At 37.3% G+C, this 20870-nt stretch overlaps 1 protein-coding gene across 1 annotated transcript; it reads left to right on the top strand.

Moving 5' to 3' along the window:
* Positions 1-228: 228 nt before the first annotated feature.
* On the top strand, positions 229-20398 carry PLSCR5 (phospholipid scramblase family member 5). Its single transcript, XM_043875216.1, has 8 exons — positions 229-306; positions 5878-6041; positions 11032-11074; positions 12275-12495; positions 14473-14634; positions 17432-17593; positions 20116-20198; positions 20286-20398. The coding sequence occupies exons 1-7, from the start codon at positions 294-296 to the stop codon at positions 20152-20154; spliced, it is 804 nt and encodes a 267-aa protein (XP_043731151.1). The 5' UTR covers positions 229-293; the 3' UTR covers positions 20155-20198; positions 20286-20398.
* Positions 20399-20870: the final 472 nt, after the last annotated feature.

Genomic DNA, 20870 nt, shown 5'->3' with positions numbered 1-20870 from the left:
AATTTTCCTTCTTGGGTTTTTATTCTTTTCCAATTGGTCCTTCAGCCACCAAGTGGGATGATGGTTTGTGAGTAGTGTTTATTTTTGATGATAGCTTTGTCTCCCCCTGTTGTTCAAAATGATAAAAGGCAGCACTCGGGAAGCAGCCGGCTCTCCCTTCCTCTGGGGTTTGTAAGCCGAGAAGCACAGACACCCTCTGAAGTTCTGCGCCTGCTGTGTGTCTCTACTTGCTGCGGCAAGAAGAGCCTCTCTTTTAACCTGGCTGCCTGTGACGAAGTGACTAAGACGTATTCATGGCCTCTAAAGGTAAGAGTAAATATAGGCAACTAATAATATTTTCCTTATGACTGAAAATATAGGTTGTAAGGTGTTACAATCAGTGAGATTGATACTTTAAAACCTGTCATTTAGTTCTTTGGAACTTTGGAGTTTTTAACTTTGAATGCCAAAGAGCATGTTACATTAAATAAATGAAAAAAAAAAAAAACACTCTACCTACAAGAATGCAAAAGTTAAGATGTAAACAGTGTTTTTGTTATCAAAAATATAAACCTAATGACTTACTGAGAAAAGCTGCAGAACAGAATTTAGAATGGGAATATTTAATGCCAAACACAAGTTGATATTTCCAGTTTAAAGAGATTGGTAGAGAACTTTTCATACATAAGTTAAAAGTGTTATAGTTCAATATTTTTAAATTTCCTATTTGCTATTTAAAATATGTGATACAGCCATTCATTATAGAGAATTAAATGTGTGTTCTCAGGAGATCCTAGTAAATTTAATGGACTAGAAGCAAATATTTCTGAACAATGAAGCAAAAATCTTTGAAAACTTATTTGATGGTAAATTATATATAAAAAGTAAACAGAAACTAATTTAAGCAAACTGATTAGTTAAACACTTTGGGAGGGGGGACTGGTAAATTCTCCTCACATCCCTGAAAATGTAAATCTCATTAGTGCTGTCTCACTTAAAGAACTTCTCAGAAGACAAGGGATGTGCTGCTTTTAGGTAATGAGTTGCAATCTCACTAAAAACACTTGTGAAATGATATAAAAATGAAATTATAATGTGTTTTCTTTCCATTATCAGAAGAAGCCATTAAACTCTAGGCTCTAATGAAGTTTTATCATGAAGAATTGTGATCACTATAATTGGTGGAAACCTTTTAACCTAATTACAAATAGGATTAACAGAGTCCACCGATTTAAAATATCCTAAATTAAATTAATGATCCACATTAGAGAAATGTGTATGCTTATTTGCTTCCTTTGTCAAAATACACTTAGGATGCTATTTAACTTGGAACAAAGGAAGTAATTTTTTTTTCCACTTTTTGTCACTGTACACTAGTCTCTGAGTATCACTGGGAAAGCTCAAGCAAATTGTAAAATATAGACATGAAACTTCAAAATCATGAATTTTAATATATGTGTGTCTCACTTTTATATTTGAAGACAAAATCTTGGCACATTCTTTCCTTCGTTTAAGACTGACACTAAGACTCAGTCCAAAACATTTCATCACTTTATCAAGCAAGAGTTACAGCAACAACTGAAGCCTGTAAGGTAAAGAGTTGCAGAGGATGTGAAACATTTATAAGCTAGTTATACATTTTTAAAAGAGTAGATAGAAATTCAAAGCCAGAGAGAAATTCAAAGGAGTTTCTTCTTCAACTGGTGGTCGTAGTCTTTGAAGAAACTTGTGCCTAGAAAGCAATATTATGATCAAAATATGATTAACCTACCAAAAAAAGCAGTGATGTTCAGTAATGATAAGGCTCAAGACTAAACTTAAGAGGTAAAACTTTAAGTAGACAGCTAACACTGTTTCTGCAACCCAGTCAAAATATTTAACAGATAAAGTGGGTAAAATATCTGTGAGAGGACCCTTTAGTACTTAAAAGAACTGAAAAATGAAGCTTCCTTTTGAATTAGGAATCTTGTTTCGGGGGCAAGTCACTTTATCATATTTTTGTGGAGTTTTATTCAAATAGATTTAAAGACATTATTTATACTGTCATGGTGTCGTCTGGCCCATTAATCTGTATTGGCAGTTAGCATTTTCCCAGGGAATACAGGCTAGTTGGGCGTTTCACACATTTCGCAGGCAGTTCCATCAGCACCACTAAATCAAAGGACAGTCTGGACATTGGATGCCATTAGAACTGAAGAAATATTTGTGTGGTCTGAAGTCCCCTAGTTTAGTATAAACAAACACAATTTATGAACACATTGATCTCAAACTTAAAGTTTGAGAAAAACAGGCATTCTCAGGATGATCTAAACGGAACAGAAGCTTCAGTTTAGATCTTCAAAGCCTCTGCTGCTCCCATGTAAGCCAAAATCCTAGAAGAGCAAGCAAGTGATCTCAGAGTGGTGTTCTCAGCAGTGTCTGACTGAGTCTCTACTTCCTAGTAAAGACTTTGGATGTAATCTGGGCCACAGTGCATTAATGCCATGAAATCTAAAGACCTATGTGAGTAATGTAGAACGAGTTGCCAGACATTCAGTAACCCACCACATTCTGTCACAGCAAAATAACTTACAATATAAAATTGGAGTAATTCGCTAATCTTTTTAACAATAAAATTGACAAAGAGAATCTAATAAACTTTTATCAGTTATTATTAGAAATTAATCCCACTTTTTTTTTTTTTTTACCAATTGAAGGATAATGTGGTACAGTTAAGTCCATAAAAGGCACCAAACTTAACCTGTGATTTTTAAAATCAGGATACACTTGTGTAGCCACTACCCAAGATCAAGACATAAAATATTTCTGGCAGCTCATAAAGGCTCTTTACTATTCAATAGCCACACACCCCCATCTCCAAGGTGAAGCACTATTCTGAATTTTATCATTTTAAACTAGTGTTCCCCAGATCACAGTTTTGTCTCTGTTCCTCTGAAAGTCAACAACAACAGTGCTTTGGGCACTCCTGCCAATGAAAGGATGCGTGGCCCCTTTTATTGTTTCCCAGGTGCTGTTACTAGGGTGGCGTTCACGCCTCTCCCCAATCTGACACAGTCTTCCTCTCAGTTTTCCCAGCGACTCACTCTTGAGGAGGGGTTCTCATTCAGGCCCCTTTCCCTAGAGCAGGAGGGATTCTGAAGCCTATATCCTTTGTGTCTGTCCCAAACCTGAGGAGTTCAGGATGGGGCCTTTGGGGAAGCAAATTGCTATAACTCTGTCAGTATGGGGCTCTATTTTCATGGGGCCAAACGACAAGTTTGTTTCCATTCAGTCATACCCCTAAAGCATGTCCAAATTCTAAATGTCAGACTAGTATAATCTTAGAGATCCATTTTGTCTACTCCCACAACCTCATGGTTAAATAATAATTGGACCATCTGGCAATTAATGTCCCTCACTAACATCAAATGTACACATGACCTTAATGAGCCAGTTGTTCCTAGTAACAGTCTATGTTAGTGTCCAAAGGACCACAGCTTGGAGCCTAGATTCGTTCACCATTTTTTTTGTTTGTTTGTTTAATCCCTCTCGAGTGCTCATACAGGATATGTTTGGGAAACAATGAATGAAGAGGAATGAATACTATTCAAAAGAAAATCAGTCCTTTCTTCAAATTTGCTCTTTAGAGGTTTGAAAGATTCAGAATAATACTTCCCTTCAACACACACACACGAATTACATGGACTTAGGTGTCAGTGCTTAAGAGAGACCATTTAAATCTCCTGTGAATTATAAAGCTGTTACTCCAACTTTAGTATAAGCACAAGGAATGCTCATCCACATGTTTGTGCAGCTTTCATAAATATCTCGTCCTATTAATCCAGAACCAGTTTTCCTTGTCCTTCCCATTCATAGGTCTTCAAAATAGTCTAAGTTTGTTGTTCATCATTGTTCAGTAGCTGAGTCTTGTCTGAGTCTTTGTGACTCCATGGACTGAAGCATGACAGGCTTCCCTGTCCTTCACCATCTCCCAGAATTTGCTCTAACGTATGTTCATTGTGTCGATGATACCATCCAACAGTCTCATCCACCAAGTTACTTTTCTTCATAATGGCTCCTCTGATATTTGAAAACACCTATCATTAACCTTGCTGTACACATACACGCAATCTAAAACAGCAACATGTAAACGTAATGAATGCAAATGTGAGATGTCTGACAATTTGACTTAATAAAGATGAGAAATGAAAACACAGATAGTCTTGAAAAAATTAATGGTATCTAATGAGGAAAATAGTCAAAGGTGGTCATGTGGGAAGAAAAGGGAAAAATAATAGTAGAAAGGTAATAAAGTATATTCTTAGTGAAAAAGAAGAATTTTGCATGTACCATTTATAGGTCATATGCATAATACCACATGGGCTTCAGACTAATGCAGGATAAATAGTAAGTTTCCAAATTTCAATCTAATAGATATCTACCTAAGAGATAATCATAATAGTAACAATTTTACCTGGCAATAATATAGAAAACAGGTGATTATTTGAAAAATCAAAGCCAAACATTTTAGAATTTTGTAATTATTTTATCTTGTATAATGTTGGATGAGCTACAAAGGGATTTACACTTTGTAGTAAATCAAAAAGATTTTGGATGCTTATTGAGAAATCACAGCTAAATTTAGATATTACACTGCCCTTAAGAATCTCATAAATTAGTTTCAAATATTCTCATTAGTTCCCAAAGTATATATTGTCAGTCCAGCAGCATTAGTTTACCTAGGAACTTATTAGAACTGCAAATTCTCAAGCTCCATCCCCACTCCATCCACTGAATCAGAAAGTCTGGAGTGAGCCCAGAAATGTGTGTTTTACTAAGGCCTCCAAGGTGGTTTTTGGTCTTCCCAGGTGGCACTAGAGATAAAGAACCCATCTGCCAATGCAGAAGACAAGAGATGTGGGTTCGATCCCTGAGTTAAGAAGATCCCCTGGAGAAGGAAATGGCAACCCACTCCAGTATTCTTACCTGGAGAAACCCATGGACAGAGGAGCCTGGCGGGCCATAGTCCATGGGGTCACAAAGAGCTGGACATGACGGAAGCAACTCAGAGGCAGGCCAGGTGGTTCTGCTGCAGGCTGAGGTGTGAGAACCACTGAATTAAATCCATGCATCGCGGTATGACGGATGAGAAGAGACAAAATAATCTCGGAAATCATGAGGCACTTCATAATATTTGAGGAAGGGAGAATATATTCAAAAGTCATTAAGTATGATTCAAAATCTATGTCTAAGATCATCCTTTTATGAGAATGCCTAGTTTCTTTGGTCATTGATTTTCCATTTGTAGTTTATAATCTTTGAATAGAAGTTTCACTTGCTTTCAAAAACATATTTTCTAAAATGATTTATTTTGCCCAAATTATCCAGCTTTTTCTCACAACTACATTCCTTTTTCTCTGGCTTCAAGGTGAAGTGGTGGTGACAGCAAATGTAGGAAATGAAGGAAGGGGCCCTAAGGTGAGAGGCTAGGAGACGCTGAGGTGGGAGGCTAGGAGACGCTGAGGTGAGAGGCTAGGAGATGCTGAGGTGGGAGGCTAGGAGACGCTGAGGTGAGAGGCTAGGAGACGCTGAGGTGGGAGGCTAGGAGACGCTGAGGTGGGAGGCTAGGAGACGCTGAGGTGGGAGGCTAGGAGACGCTGAGGTGGGAGGCTAGGAGACGCTGAGGTGGGAGGCTAGGAGACGCTGAGGTGGGAGGCTAGGAGACGCTGAGGTGGGAGGCTAGGAGACGCTGAGGTGGGAGGCTAGGAGACGCTGAGGTGGGAGGCTAGGAGACGCTGAGGTGGGAGGCTAGGTGGGAGACACTCGACCTAGTGAATTAAGCAGCAGGAAATGTTATAAGACGGACTAAATAAAACGGCCTACATTTGCTTATGGGCTGGGGCTGTCATTCTTTTGCAGATGCACAGAGCCAAAGAAGCAGCGGTCTGCCTGGCTTTCTTCAGGGAGCTTCAGACCCAGACCACGGCCTTCGCATCGTACCTTCCAATCCGGGGGACCAAGTATGGCAGCGGGGTCCCCCTCCGCCAGGGAACCTCCCTCCTGGTCTAGAGTATTTAAGCCAGGTGCTCTTATCTCTCTATTTCTACAAAATTCTTTCCCTTTAACACGAATACAAACTTGGTTTCTTTCCTGCCAGTCAAGACTAAAAACTTCAGCAAATAACTTATCGAAGTGAGAAAAGCGTTATACAATCTGTCTTTTATTTATTTCTATTACTTGGCAAGAAACTTTTGCCTTCTTTTATAACCACTTCTATTTTCCTTATTTACCTGACACAGAGAGAAGATTAAACATTTTTGATTGAGCTGTTTAGCACATTATCCTTCTTCTCCTCATTGCTCAAGGTGTCAGCAAATTTAAATCCTAGAGGAATTGTCTAATATGTCTAGTCACCTACAGCTATTTAGTTAAAGGATATTAATTGAATGCCTGTTATAATCAAGGCACATAAATGGTATAAAACCTAGTTCCTCTCACCCAAACATTCTGCAGCCTCTTTGGCAAAGACAAAAAATGCGAGGCTGGGTGCTAGAGCCAGAGAAGGAAGGGAGGGCTTCCCTGGTGGCTGAAGGGGTAAAGAATCCACTGCAGTGCGGGAGACACAAGAGACGCAGGTTCAACCCCTGGATCGGGAAGATCCCCTGTGGAAGGAAATGGCAACCCGCTCCAGTATCATTGCCGGGGAAGCCCCATGGACAGAGATGCTGCATGTGCTACAGTCCGTGGGGCCACAAACAGTTGGACAAGACTCAGTGACTAAACAATAAAGAGAAGAGAAAGGTTGCTAAAGATCAAAGTACTCAGGGGAGACTTTCTCAATGAGTTGAGAGCTTAACATCATCAACTGAATCTTAAAAGGTAAGGTGGATGGAAATCCAAGAGAAATCAAGCTATCAAGTTAGCATTACTGTCTTCTGATACTGTTGCCATCTCTGGGACAATTTGCTTGAAATATCATATTATTATTAAGTATAGTCACTGTATAGTCGTTGGAGGGTAAGCAGTGATTCAAGCCTTATAATAAATCAGTCAAGAAATACCATCTGAATTTTATGGCACATAAGTTGCAGTTGATATTTGTATATATTATTGATGCTTTTATATTTATCCTACACAAAATTAGAAATACACTTACACTAATATTGAGTTGTCAGCACATGTGCTTCAATTTTCAGCTTGTTTGGCACTCTTTCTAACTATAAAGTCTATCTCTTTTATCAAAATCAAATCTCTGTGTTAATTCCCTTAAGGTGCAAGAGATTTCTGTTATGCCTGATAGGGTTTAAGCTGCACACAGCATATGTTCCTGGGAAAATGTTTATAATTGCAGATGCCTTCTCCAGAAACCCACTGGCAGACAAATGTACTTTAGAGGCTGGAGAGCTCAGGGAGATATGTAAAAGAGCTGGAAAAGCTAACCTACCATCTTCCATCTGCAAAAAGGATCAGCTGTAATAGCTGACTAGAGTTGATTAACTGCTGCAAGCTGTTTGGGAATGTTGTCAGACAAGGTTTCGCCAAGGATAAAAGTGATACACCAGTGCCAGAGGGCTGGGGTGTGATGATCACATATGGTCATCACATATTCTTCTTCCATCCATGAACGATGACATACCTAGGGCCAGATGCTTGACATGAACACACTTTTTTTTTTCATATTTGATAGAGATATGAGCCCACAGGCTTCAGTTCTAAAACAAAGTCAGTTTTCCAAATGTATACCTTTGGTACTCTTTTCCAGAAAACAAAAAATATGTCACAAATTGCTGGGTATTTTCCTTCAAAGGGAATAGATTTTATAGTCTTTATACTAAAAGAACACATTTGCTTTAAAGCAGTGCATACAGAACAGGATGAATAAGCATTTTAAGTTTAATTCTTCCAGTTTGTGAGAAACATAAACATATATATATATATATATATATATATATATATATATGAAGAATTTTGTGAGCTTTTATCTAAAAACCACAATAAAATTATGAATATTTGAAAATAGTGCATGCTTCAACAAACAGGAAAATATTCAATAAAAATGCATCCAAATTAAAATCTCAATGTAAATATTTAAAAAATCACCCACTCTTTTAATCATGATTATCCAGTAACTATTAATAATTGTGTTTTCACTAACAAATTGAAAATAAACCCCCAGGTGGCAAGTGTGTGTGTGTGCTTGTGTATATATTTATATACACATTCATATAAAAATATATGTATATATTTACATATGTATGTGTATACATATATGTTGTTCATGTATTATAGATTGTCCTAAGTCACTTCAGTCATGTCTGACTATTTGTGACCACATGGAAAGTAGCCCGCCAAGTTCCTCCGTCCATTCTCCAGGCAAGAATACTGGAATGGGTTGCCATTTCCTTCTCCAGGGGATCTTCCCAACCCAGGGGTCGAACCCAGAGTTAAATTAACATATTATCATTCTAAGTTAAATTAACATATTCATAATAGTCAATAATATTTTATCCTATAAGCATCAAAGGATAACTTTTATTTAGTCACCTACAGATCAGAGTACTGAGTTAAAATTTATAAAGGCACATGCAAGATTCCATTTATTTTGAAGTGCTGGGTTGACCAAAAGTTTCTTATGGGTTTTTCTGTAACATGTTATGGAAAAATCCAAATGAACTTTTTGGCCAACTCGATACATATATTAAACGGAATCACTGATGCCTGTAAACCCGATACATTATGCATGTGGGTGGTGCACACGTTTCCCAGGCTGTCGCTCGGGGTCCACTCTGAAGCTTTCTTACTGTAGCAGTGTTCTGCTCGTCCTAACACCTGAATACAGGATGCAATCTGTTTAAAGTTTCCAACAATTCCTGGTCAGTTAATAGCAAAAGATGGAAAATGCTCTTTTGGACCACAGTTTATAAGTGGTCCAAGGCTACTTACAGGAAACTAGAAGAACAGCCAAAACCAGGACCCTCATATCCAGGAGGTTTGTCCACAGAGAGAGATCACATTTGAGGTTATCAGAGAGGATGGGTGAGTATAAGCGTAAACAGGGAGGGAGGGTACTCAGAAGTTCCACAGCGTCACTTAAGAACTGTTTCTCCCAGTTCCTAAGGTTAGTTACGTTTTGCTGGTACAGCAGAGTAGAGAGCAAGTTGAAATCCATGGTATCACTGCCTGGGTTCATATCCCAGCCTAACCACTTACAAGCTCTATGATTTTGAGCAAAACCACTTTCTCTGGGATTGTCTCCTCACATGTTACGTGTAATGATATCCGGTTCTCTGATGTGTGTGAGGACTAAGTCAGACTCTATGTCAAATATCTAGCACAGTGACTACCTCAAGGTAGTCATTAAATAAACAACCACTATTATTAGACGTTAGAGGCGTACAATTACCCTTTTCAACTAATAGTCTCTAAAATTCAGGGCTGAAACTTGATCCATGACATAAATAGTCAAAGTTCCTAAACTCAAACCTTACTTTCGCACCCCAAAACTACTTCTCCATCTCTAAGTTATGCCTACATAGGAGGGGGGAAAGGTGTTAGTCACTCAGTCGTGTCCAACTCTTCCATACCCCATGAACTATGTCGCCCGCCAGGCTACAGTCCCTGGAATTCTCCAGGTAAGAACACTGAAGCGGGTAGCCCTTCCCTTCTCCAGGGGATCATCCCCGCCCAGGGACCAAACCCGGTGTCCCTCGTTGCAGGCAGACACTTTACCGTCTGAGCCTACACAGATCCGCTGCTGAACAATCGGGCGTGTCCCTCCTCTTCTGTCAACCCTCCTCTTTCCTCAAAAGAGGAGAACAGAACCAACACTACATGACAAAGACCAGTTCTAAGACTTCTTACAGGTTTTGTCGTAGCTGTTTAAATATGGTAAAGAACATCTTATATCATAAATTATTTTTGTAAAAAATATGTTTGTGAATCTTGGAAAGGAGGGCATATGTACACTTTTATCAATAATAAGAAGAAATGATACTAGTTTTTACCTCTACCTCAGGATATACAAGAAGAAAGAAGGAAATAAGATAATTTCATATTTTTTGGGTTTGTGATTGCCCAATCAATTCCAAATGTTAGCAATTACTACATTTATTTGGAAGTTATCAGTGAGTTTGTTAATGTGAAAGAAGAATAAAGTGAAAATTTTAAGGCAAAATAGAAAATGAAGCATTCAAAAAGGCAATAATCAGTACTGTATTCAGTGTTCATGATTTTACCTTAGTGAATCTTTAAGTGCTGAATATGAAAATTAAAATATACACAGATAAAATTCATTCTAAGAACATATTTTAAATATTTCCTTTAAAAAACCATTTGTATTATATTCTATTTAACATAGTCATGTCTCAACTACCTGAGACTGATTTATCTCTATAAATTAACTTCATTTCTAATTGCATAGGCAAGTTTTAATGTGTCATGCATTTAGAAGCTTAACTCTTTTCTTCTTAAACTGGTATTTTGTCGACAGGATTTATGGATTTTTTTCCCTTAGTTGAAAGAAAAGAAATTAAAGAATAGCCTTTCTCAGCTTTAACAGACTTTCCATCATGGTCAGGAATGAGTTACTACATGATGGAGTGGAAGAGTTCGGGCTGAGAGGAGAGGCCAGGCATGCAGGTCATTACTGTTTGCATCCTCTTGGCTCATTTCTTTTAAAGAAAGAGAGTGAGAAAGAAGCTTAAAACTTTATAGGCATTCTTATTCAGAGACGGTTTAAAAATATTCTCAAGGGTGTTGGTATAATTTCCAAGAGCTATCTTATTACCACAGGAAAAACTCAGAGCTAACCCCAGTTCCTATTCTTATTCAGAGCAATTTTGCTTTGAAATTTTCAAGGTCCTTGTAATTTTTACTTGAGTAAAAACCATGTTAGCTTTTTTTTTTTTCCTTCATTATAAAATGTGAGTTGTTTTCCACCATTTTCCTCACAGAGAACATGAAAAACACCTAATTTCATGTAGTCCAGTAAACAGGTTAATAGTAATTGCTGCAAAGGTTTTCAAAGACCTGTGATGTAATATTTTTTATTTCCTTCATGTCATCTTTTAACAGTTAGACCTGATAATTATACACCAGCAGGTGGAACTTCTTGGAAGTAAGTACATTCTGTAATTATTAAAATTGTAAAACTAAGTAGTTTATAAACAATAAAGTTAAATATTTAGAATATTTAGGATAGAATTAAATAAAAAAGAGCACTAGGTCTATTTTTTTCTGGGAAAGGTTTCTCTTTTTTTATTTTTTAATTGAGGATAATTGCTTTACAGAATTGTGTTGTTTTCTGTCAAACGCCAACATGAATCAGCCATAGGTATACATATGTCCCCTCCCTCTTGGACCTCTCTCCCATTGAAAGTAAAATTATTAGTGTGCTATAGATAAGCCTAAAAGTATAGACTCCCCAAATCGTTGATGATATTGCCATTAGGAATGTAACACTATTGTTTTCAGCTCTACCCCTTCACTGCTACAGCCATCCCCCTCCACCCCGCGCGCACGTCTCAGCCACGTGGCCCGGGACTGCGGCCGCCGGGGCCTCTGTCCCGGCCTTTTCCAGGCAGGAGTGCCGGAGTGCGCTGCCGTTTCCTTCTCCGAGGGATGTAACATTATTCTTAATCTTGAAGTAATAAAAGCTATTTAGTCATTTCCATGGCTGCTAATAATTTAAATTTTCTTAACAGTTTCAGACATGGAAATTGAGGCTGAGACCAACAAAAAAACATCAAAATAAAGTTCTACTGTTTTATCATACTGTCAGTAATTCATCAAAAACCAAATCATTTAACAGGGCACAAATTTATAATGATGAATACTCAAATTACTTAAGTATGTTCGTCCTTAATCTTCTATATGACGCCTCAGGTATGTCAAAACTGAAATAAATGGATAGCATGAAGCTGTAGATATAGTACCAGATAGACTTTTAGACAGAAGCATTAGCATCACTGTGAGTTGTCCCAGTAAATTCCATAACAATGACAGAATAATTTGAGTATGATTCTTCTTTAGAGCATTGCTTCCCTAGTTGAAAAGTACTACAAGTGTCCAAGTAGGTCTTATAACAGGAATCAAAATTTATCAATTGCACAGCTCTGTTCACAGAGTCTACTTTGATTTCTATGGCTAAATCCTCAACATTTAGAGTACAGAAATAGATTCATCTGAAGAAGATACTATATACTTAATAACTAATCAGTCAAGCTGCTTTGTTTAATAACACTATGATTTTTACTCATAGAAAGGTCTGATCCTAAGCAGTAGCATGATTTTGATAAATTTTTTTTTGCTCCATTAGTGATACTAGGCACTGAGACCGCCAACAAATATGAGATTAAAAACAGCTTGGGACAAAGACTATACTTTGCAGTGGAGGAAAGCATCTGCTTCAACCGTACTTTCTGTTCCACACTGCGATCATGCATTCTGAAGATCACCGATAACTCAGGTCAAGAGGTGATTACAGTCAACAGGCCCTTGAGGTGTAACAGCTGCTGGTGCCCTTGCTACCTACAAGAGGTTAGTCACTGACCTGGGTGTGCTTTTATTTTCCACAGTTGGAAAGATTAGCAATTATTTCTTTAATAAATGACATTCAGCTGGCGATACCAGGCCATTAACCTTTCAACTGGTTGAATTAGAATGTTGCTCCTTTAAGATCAGAACAACTTATTTTCATTTCCAATGAAAAACTATAGTGGCTTCCGTGGTGTTAATTTGGAAAGACAGCTCATGCATCATGTAAATGAGACACATCCTCCTGAATCTCTGTATTAGCTAGGTAATATCTTAAGCAGACCTACTCTTCATCTTCTCATTGGCACAAAGTTCAGAGAGTGCTGAGTGATACTAAACTCTCCTAAAGGAATCTCTTGGGTCAGTATTATTTTTAGAACAGAATCTCACGTTCCATTTACCCATTTATGACAAGCTTCAAGGTTCAGCAAAGACTGAGTTATTCTTCTAGAGGGAATCATTTGATTATTATATTTTAATATATAATAGATTTTCATCACCTTTTAGTGAATCTATAGTAATAACTTTCATGGACATGATGCAGGTAAGTTTATGTGGAATATATACTTACTTTGATATCTTTGATATCAGGAACCTCTAAGTGAGAAGAAATAGATTTCACTCTCTACATTTTGCAATGGAGGAAACTGAGGCTTAGAGGTTTCTCACCTATGATCACACATCTAGAATATATCATAAGAGGGATTTGATCCAGGTATCTTTTTTCAATCCCAAGTTTCTTTATTGAGGGCCTATGTATAAATATTCTACTTAGCACAATGGGAAGTAAATATTAATATGGAACTCTCCTTAAGTAGAGAAGTTTCTAACAATATATGTTGAAGCTAATTCTGCAACTCTTTATAGGCAATTATCTGGTCAAGTGATTGGATTGATAAGGTATTCAAATTCTTGCAGCCCAAGAATTTTTATCCTTCTACTGGGAATATTCAAGATCTAATATGCCCCAAGATGCTAAAGTCAGTATAACCCAGAATATACACCCATTATAACATTTCTGACAATTAATATTTTATTTCAAAGTAACCCCATGTCACATAAATTAAACATAAGATGCATCCTAATGCTGATTAGTATATTTTTAAATTTGGTTGAAATCAAATCACTTACTTTAGAGGTGATCCTAGAACAAATCTATGTAATTCTAAAAAGTCTTGTTGAGAATACCTTTGTCTATCCAAAAACGCTACAGACATGCACATAAAACTATGAACTTAACAAGGAAGAAAAGACAAAAGGAGGTCAGGTGATGGAGAGTTGGCTTGATTTAAAAGCAAACAATATTCATCATTTTCACCCAATTCCAGCTTATTTTATTAATACAAAGTATTTGAATTGACTAAATAAATATGTTGAAATACAGTATTATGGACAATTAAGAAATTAGGGGGATGAATGATAATGGGGCAATATACTAGTCAGCTCTGAAAATGCAAATGATATTCTTTTAATGCTTTGGACAAAATGAAACAGAAATCAAACTGGTGTGTAACAATCGTAACTCTCCAAGAAGCATTTGTTAGCACAGAGAAGCTGAAGTTGACAAATCGAAGAGGAAAAAAAATTATAAGAATCAAGAAGTGAGGCTTAAAACAGATGTGTGTTGTGACAACAACCAAGAGGGGATGGATATGAAGCACGTCATAGGAAACAACTTCAGTACTTGGCCAACTATTGTGCTTGGAACAGACACGGCAGAGAAGCCAGTACCCAGGGTCAGAAGACAGGCCTGGGGCAGGTTCTCCTAGGAAATGAAGATCAACGACATGGACCTTTAGTGAATCATGAGGAACATGTATCTATACAGCGACTTTCTTTGTTTCTAAAAATTATCTTAAAAACCCATAGAAGCAGATATTTAGAATCTTTTATATACTGTTTAGAAGTAAGCAGACATTATAGTAAAATTAAAATACAGTAACTTAGGAAATCTTATTTTATTATTATCTCTTCCTACAGTTAGAAATCCAAGCCCCTCCTGGTTCTATAGTTGGTTATGTTGCACAGAAGTGGGACCCCTTTCTGCCTAAATTCACAATCCAAAATGCAAACAAAGAAGATATTTTGAAAATTGTTGGTCCTTGTGCAACATGTGGCTGTTTTGGCGATGTGGATTTTGAGGTACGATTGACAAATGAAGGACTGTCACTTAGGTCCTGATTTTTTGCAACATAATTCAATTTTTTAAATGTTCAAATCATGAAATATTTCTGAAGTAAATTCAGAAAATAATATATTTGTGAAATAATGGAATAAGTAATATTGTACATGCCAATAATAACTCATAATTCCAGAGACAGAAAGTTCAGGAATTTTTTTTTAGTACATACTACAAAAATTTGATGTATGTGGAATTATAGCACCTATGGTATAAAGCAAATATATTTAGTTTAGAATCGCTGAGATTACATCTTCTTTCCTATATCCCTGGTGGTAACATGTCCCAATTCTGATCTCAAGAGCACACTCCATTAAAATACCATTAATTTAAAAGCTATGTAAGTAAGACTTGCTAACTTCGTTTTGTAAAACAATCAATTCTCATATAAACATATGTGTGTAAATCAGAAGACAGTAAGTACTTGCAAATTCAATGTGTAAGAACATGAACTATCTTAACAGCTTTGTTCAGTCACTAGGTGGTGTCCGACGCTTTGCGACCCCATGGACTGCAGCATGCCAGGCTTCCGTATCCTTCCCGATCTCTCAGACTTTGCTCAAATTCACATCCATTGAGTCGATGAAGCCATCTAACCATCTCATCCTCTGCTCCCCTCTTTCCCTTTTCCTTAGCAATTTTTCCTAGAAATAAATCTTAGAGGAAATAGTCTAAAGTATGTATTTCTCTTTTGTTTATTCACTCTATTCATTCATGTATATCTCACATAGGACATTAAGTTTACAGGATTTCAGGGAACATGACTCACCTAGAATACAATGTACATTTTACAAAATGGGCTGTCGTAAGTCCACCGCACTCCAAAAATTCTTGGCATAACTTTCCTAAGAGTAAAGAATAAAAATAAGCCCTATAATTCAGGAGTACTTAAGAGTTTTAATATTTATGGTATTGTTTTTTAGTTGCTAAGTCATGTCCTGCTCTTCAGCAAACCCATTGACCATAGCCTGTCAGGCTCCTCTGTCCATGGGATTCTCCAGTCAAGAACACTGGAGTGGGTTGCCATTTCCTTCTCCAGTGCATGAAAGTGAAAAGTGAAAGTGAAGTCACTCAGTCGTGTCTGACTTTTTGCGATCCCATGGACTGCAGTCTACCAGGCTCCTCTGTCCATTTGATTTTCCAGGCAAGAGTACTGGAGTGGGTTGCCATTGCCTTCTCCAGTAAGTGTCTGAATATAACATAAAAATGAAATTAGCAATGACTGATAATATCTTAAAGAGATGGGAATACCAGACCACCTGACCTGCCTCCTAAGAAATCTGTATGCAGGTCAAGAAGCAACAGTTAGAACTGAACATGGAACAACAGACTGGTTCCAAATCAGGAAAGGAGTATGTCAAGGCTATATATTGTCACCCTGCTTATTTAACTTATATGCAGAGTACATCATGAGAAATGCTGGGCTGGAGGAAGCACAAGCTGGAATTGAGATTGCTGGGAGAAATATAAATAACCTCAGATAAGCAGATGACACCACACTTATGGCAGAAAGCAAAGAAGAACTAAAGAGCCTCTTGATGAAAGTGAAAGAGGAGAGTGAAAAAGTTGGCTTAAAGCTCAACATTCAGAAAACTAAGATCATGGCATCCGGTCCCATCACTTCATGACAAATAGATGGGGAAACAGTGGCTGACTATTTTGGGGGAGTTCCAAAATTACTGCAGATGGTGACTACAGCCATGAAATTAAAAGACACTTACTCCTTGGAAATAAAAGTTATGGCCAACCTAGACAGCATATTAAAAAGTAGAGACATTACTTTGGCAACAAAGGTCCATCTAGTCAAGGCTATGGTTTTTCCAGTGGTCATGTTTGGATGTGAGAGTTGGACTATAAAGAAAGCTGAGTACCAAAGAATTGACGCCTTTGAACTGTGGTGTTGGAGAAGACTCTTGAGAGTCCCTTGGACTGCAAGGAGATCCAACCAGTCCATCCTAAAGGAGATCAGTCCTGGGTGTTCATTCGAAGGACTGATGCTAAAGCTGAAACTCCCATACTTTGGCCACCTGATGCAAAGAACTGACTCACTGGAAAAGACCCTGATGCTGGGAAAGATTGAAGGTGGGAGGAGAAGGGGATGACAGAGGATGAGATAGTTGGATGGCATCACCCACTCAGTGGACATGAGTTTGAGTAAACTCCGGGAGTTTGTGATGGACAGGGAGGCCTGGCATGCTGCAGTCCATGGGGTCACAAAGAGTCAGACACAACTGAGCGACTGAACTGAACTGATAATATTTAAGCAAATTAGTAATTATAAAATCTTAGCAATAAAAGAAATTATACATAGAAATTAATTTGATCTAAAAAATTTCCTCTAAAATCTTTCTCAAAAATATTTTTCTTTCTTTTTTTTTTTTTGCATGAAGAATTCAAATTTAAAATGTGGACCTCAGGTAGAAGGGTTATCATTATGGTTAGACTATGTAATTGAAACTATGTCCCTGCTGCCATCTTGTGGCAGTCTGACCTTAATGACTTATTGCAGTTAAATTCTCAGTCTGCATACAGAAAGGAGAAAAAACGAGATGATGATGGTTAAAAAAATGTCAGAGAAGCAAAATTCCTGAATAACAAACTGGAAAGTTAAATTTACAAACCTAAGATTATATAAAGGAATGAGTGCCATTGAACTGTCATTTAATAAAATTATTCTTATATCTCGTGAAGTAAACATGGGGAAATGTAAAATCATAGGTTTCACCTTCAAATTTACAGCCTCTTATTTTCTTTTCAAAGGTGAAGACCATTAATGAAAAGCTTACAATTGGAAAGATTTCCAAGTACTGGTCAGGCTTTGTGAACGATGTTTTCACCAATGCCGACAACTTTGGGATTCACGTTCCTGCAGATCTCGATGTGACAGTCAAAGCAGCCATGATCGGTGCTTGCTTTCTCTTTGTAAGTGTGGTTTTAAAGATTGAGGTGGTTTATTTCTTTCCTTTTCACTTGTCAACTATTATAGAACCATCCTGTTTTACCTAGTTTGTACCCCACAGAGCCAGTTTTATACACGGAAGGCTAGTTTGTGGCCACCAGTGTTTAGAAGTCAGGATGTAACAGCCTGTGTTTATATTAGGTAGCCTTCCTCCAGTGGCCCTCAAACCCCCTCTTCTCAAGGATGGATTCCCTATCTACATCCTACTCTTCATTTCTCAATATTTGAGTTAGCCTTCTCTTTCAACTGAACTTTTGTCTTATTTTCACTTCCAGTGAAAAATATGTAAACACAAATAATCACATTATTTATCCCAGGTAAGGTTCAGGGCCGTTTAATTGCTTACCAAGGAGTCAGGTGATATTCAAAATGTGAAAAGTACAGTTTTCTTGCCCTTCCAATAAGTACACTCATGTTTACATGAGTAAACAGAGATGAGTTAATATGTAGCAGTTTTTGTTATTACAAAGATATGATGTCTTTGTCTTTTCTTCTCAATTTAACAATTTCATCAAAAACATTTTCTTCTGATTGGTGATGACAGAACAGAAGCCAAGTAATACTTGTGCCAAACCCTGACCTGATTTTCCCTGTTCCCCACTTTCCTTCTAATTTTCCCCTCATTGCGTACCTTTCTCAGCTTTTGCACTCACAAAAGTTCATGAAATTTTAAAGTAAGCCTTCATTCTTCCTCTCATGTTATTCTCAAGGCTTTAGGATCCTAAATCTTACGGTTAATATGTGCTACTGTGGGGAAAAAATGTGGTCCTATTCACTTAGGCTCTTCTAGAGACACTTGGGAGTTATATTAACTAAAAATAATTCTTGGTGATGGCACTCATAGATACTTAGAGTTTAATTAAAAATAAATATAGTAGCATTTTTTCTGACAGCAGCTTTAGAGAAATTATTTTAACATTGATTCCCTATCATGGTTACAGGTAGAGTTAATATCGATACACAGAGTGCTAGGCTTTTATACTAAGTTGCCTCTTACTCTTAATTTCCATTTTCATCTATAAATGTAATCAAGTCCAGTCAATCTTTTCTGTCACCACATCCTTTTTCATTTTTCCATTCTCCTTATCTGTTTAGCAAGGCTTTTTAATTTGTCAGTTCCTACTCCCTTCTATCTTCTGGCCATTCTGCATTTGACACCAAACACATGCAATAGACATACCCCTGCCCTTTTCCCAAAACCTGAATTTGGCCTTCTGGTTAGTCCCCTTATTTACTGTTTATATAACAATGTATTACCTTTCATCTGCCCAGCTGCTGCTTCTATTTAGTTGCTAAATTACGTCCAACTCTTTTGCATCCACATGGGCTGTAGCCCACCAGGCTCCTCTGTCCATGGGATTTCCCAGGCAAGAATACTGGAGTGGGTTGGCATTTTCTTCTCCAGGGGATCTTCCTGACCAAGGAATCAAACTTGTGTCTCCTGCTTGGCAGGTGGGTTCTTTACCACACTGAGCCACCAGGGAAGCCTTTAATCTGCCCTACATATGTATTTTATGTATTAAGAACAAGCTGATGGCAAAAATGTCAACAATTCCCTGTGACTATAGCACTGATTGAAGTAACACCCCAATCATCTGAAAAGATAACTTTTTCACTCCAGGGTCTGAAAGATAAACATAATCACTGAGACTATCAGACAGCAATCCATCCATTGCTTTTCCTTTTTACCATAATTTTACCATAATATTATAAAATATTTGCACTTTGCTCTTGGCCAATATTGAAGGAGGAAATGGCAGCCCACTCCAGTATTCTTGCCTGAATTCCATGGACAAAGGAGCCTGGCAGGCTACAGTCCACGGGGTCACAAAGAGTCAGACATAACTGAGTGACTATCACTCACCCTTAGCCCTTAGCTTTTAAAACAATTTGTCACCAAGAATTATGTTTTTAATTTGTAAATGCTGTCTCCATTTTATTACCTTGTGGTCAGAAATCTTTAGCAAGTTGCTGGTGGGAGGGTATTCCCTAATCCAAACAGCAAAATTCACAAGTATTCACAAGTGATTTGGTCTTTTGTTTGAGACTACCATTGCATGATCCGCCAAGCTCCCTCTGGTACAGTTTTCAGTACTTTCTCAGATGAACGCTGAGTTACCAACCACATGGTCCATGATGATGTGTCTTACTCTTGTTTAAAGGTCCGTGTCTGTTACAGCTTGTCATGCTGACCCAGACTATCCAAAAATCTAATTCTAAAAAGTCTTAAACACCCCAAATTTTGCCTGGTGACATCATGCTGATTCAGATAAGGTTTCCAAGTTACTTAAACTCTGCTAATTAGACATGTGAGTGTCATGAAGCTTAAAACTTTCTGATTTTTCTCCTCCTGATAAATCACATGCTCCTGGAACACCACTGGGAAACATAATTGCCTTATATAATCAAAGCTTCCATATAAGACTCTTGATCTTAATTGTTGGTTTTTTGTCAGTTCACTCATATTCCATTTATTTATTTGTAGGATTTTATGTTCTTTGAACATTCACTGGCTGGATTATAACAAGCAAGATGACAAAAGCAATAAAATATGCAGAATGTATTTCAGTAAGTAAAAGGGAAGTTTAAATGATCTCTTTCCCTTTGAAGAGGTCTATATTTGACGCTGTCTAATTCTTTTTCATTTTCTTCTAGAAATCCCCTGGGCTCTGGATTTCATTTCTGAATGGTTTGACTATTGGCTTTTTCTCTTTTTTTGTAACAAAATGTTAATTACTATATTTATTAAAGCATAATGTAATGAAGCAATTATCTGCTTGTGAATGCATGATAACTAAAGACAAGATGACTGACCCTAGACAGTGGTGCTTTGAGAGATTACCATTCTTTCTTTTTATCCTTTTGAAGTTATTGCATGGTAAGCATGAAAGATGAGAGCTAAGGCTTGCAGCATCACTGATGAAAATTCAATGTTTAGAGAGAGCTTTGAAGTGTTTCTGGTAGTAGGGCTGGTTACTAATCAAAAGGACTTGGTTTCTAAAGTATTTTTTCATAAGCAGTCTTTTCTGCTTTGTTTATTAATCTTGTAGTAGTGAGACATTTTTACATTATACTGAAAAAGCTAAAAGTTGGGTAAATAATAGGTTTAAAGATGAGACAGCAGATGAAATCAATTTGTTCTAGTGGCAAAAGGCACAGTTAGACTCCATAAAAAAGGTAATATTTACAAATCAAAGTATGCTTTACATACATGCACATGCTAGGGATTTAAATAAGCAT

This window comes from Cervus elaphus, chromosome 19 (genome assembly GCF_910594005.1).
Source record: "Cervus elaphus chromosome 19, mCerEla1.1, whole genome shotgun sequence".
Classification (NCBI taxonomy): Eukaryota; Metazoa; Chordata; class Mammalia; order Artiodactyla; family Cervidae; genus Cervus; species Cervus elaphus.
The sequence above is the reverse complement of the archived record's forward strand: the minus strand, read 5'-3'. Positions and strand labels throughout refer to the sequence as shown.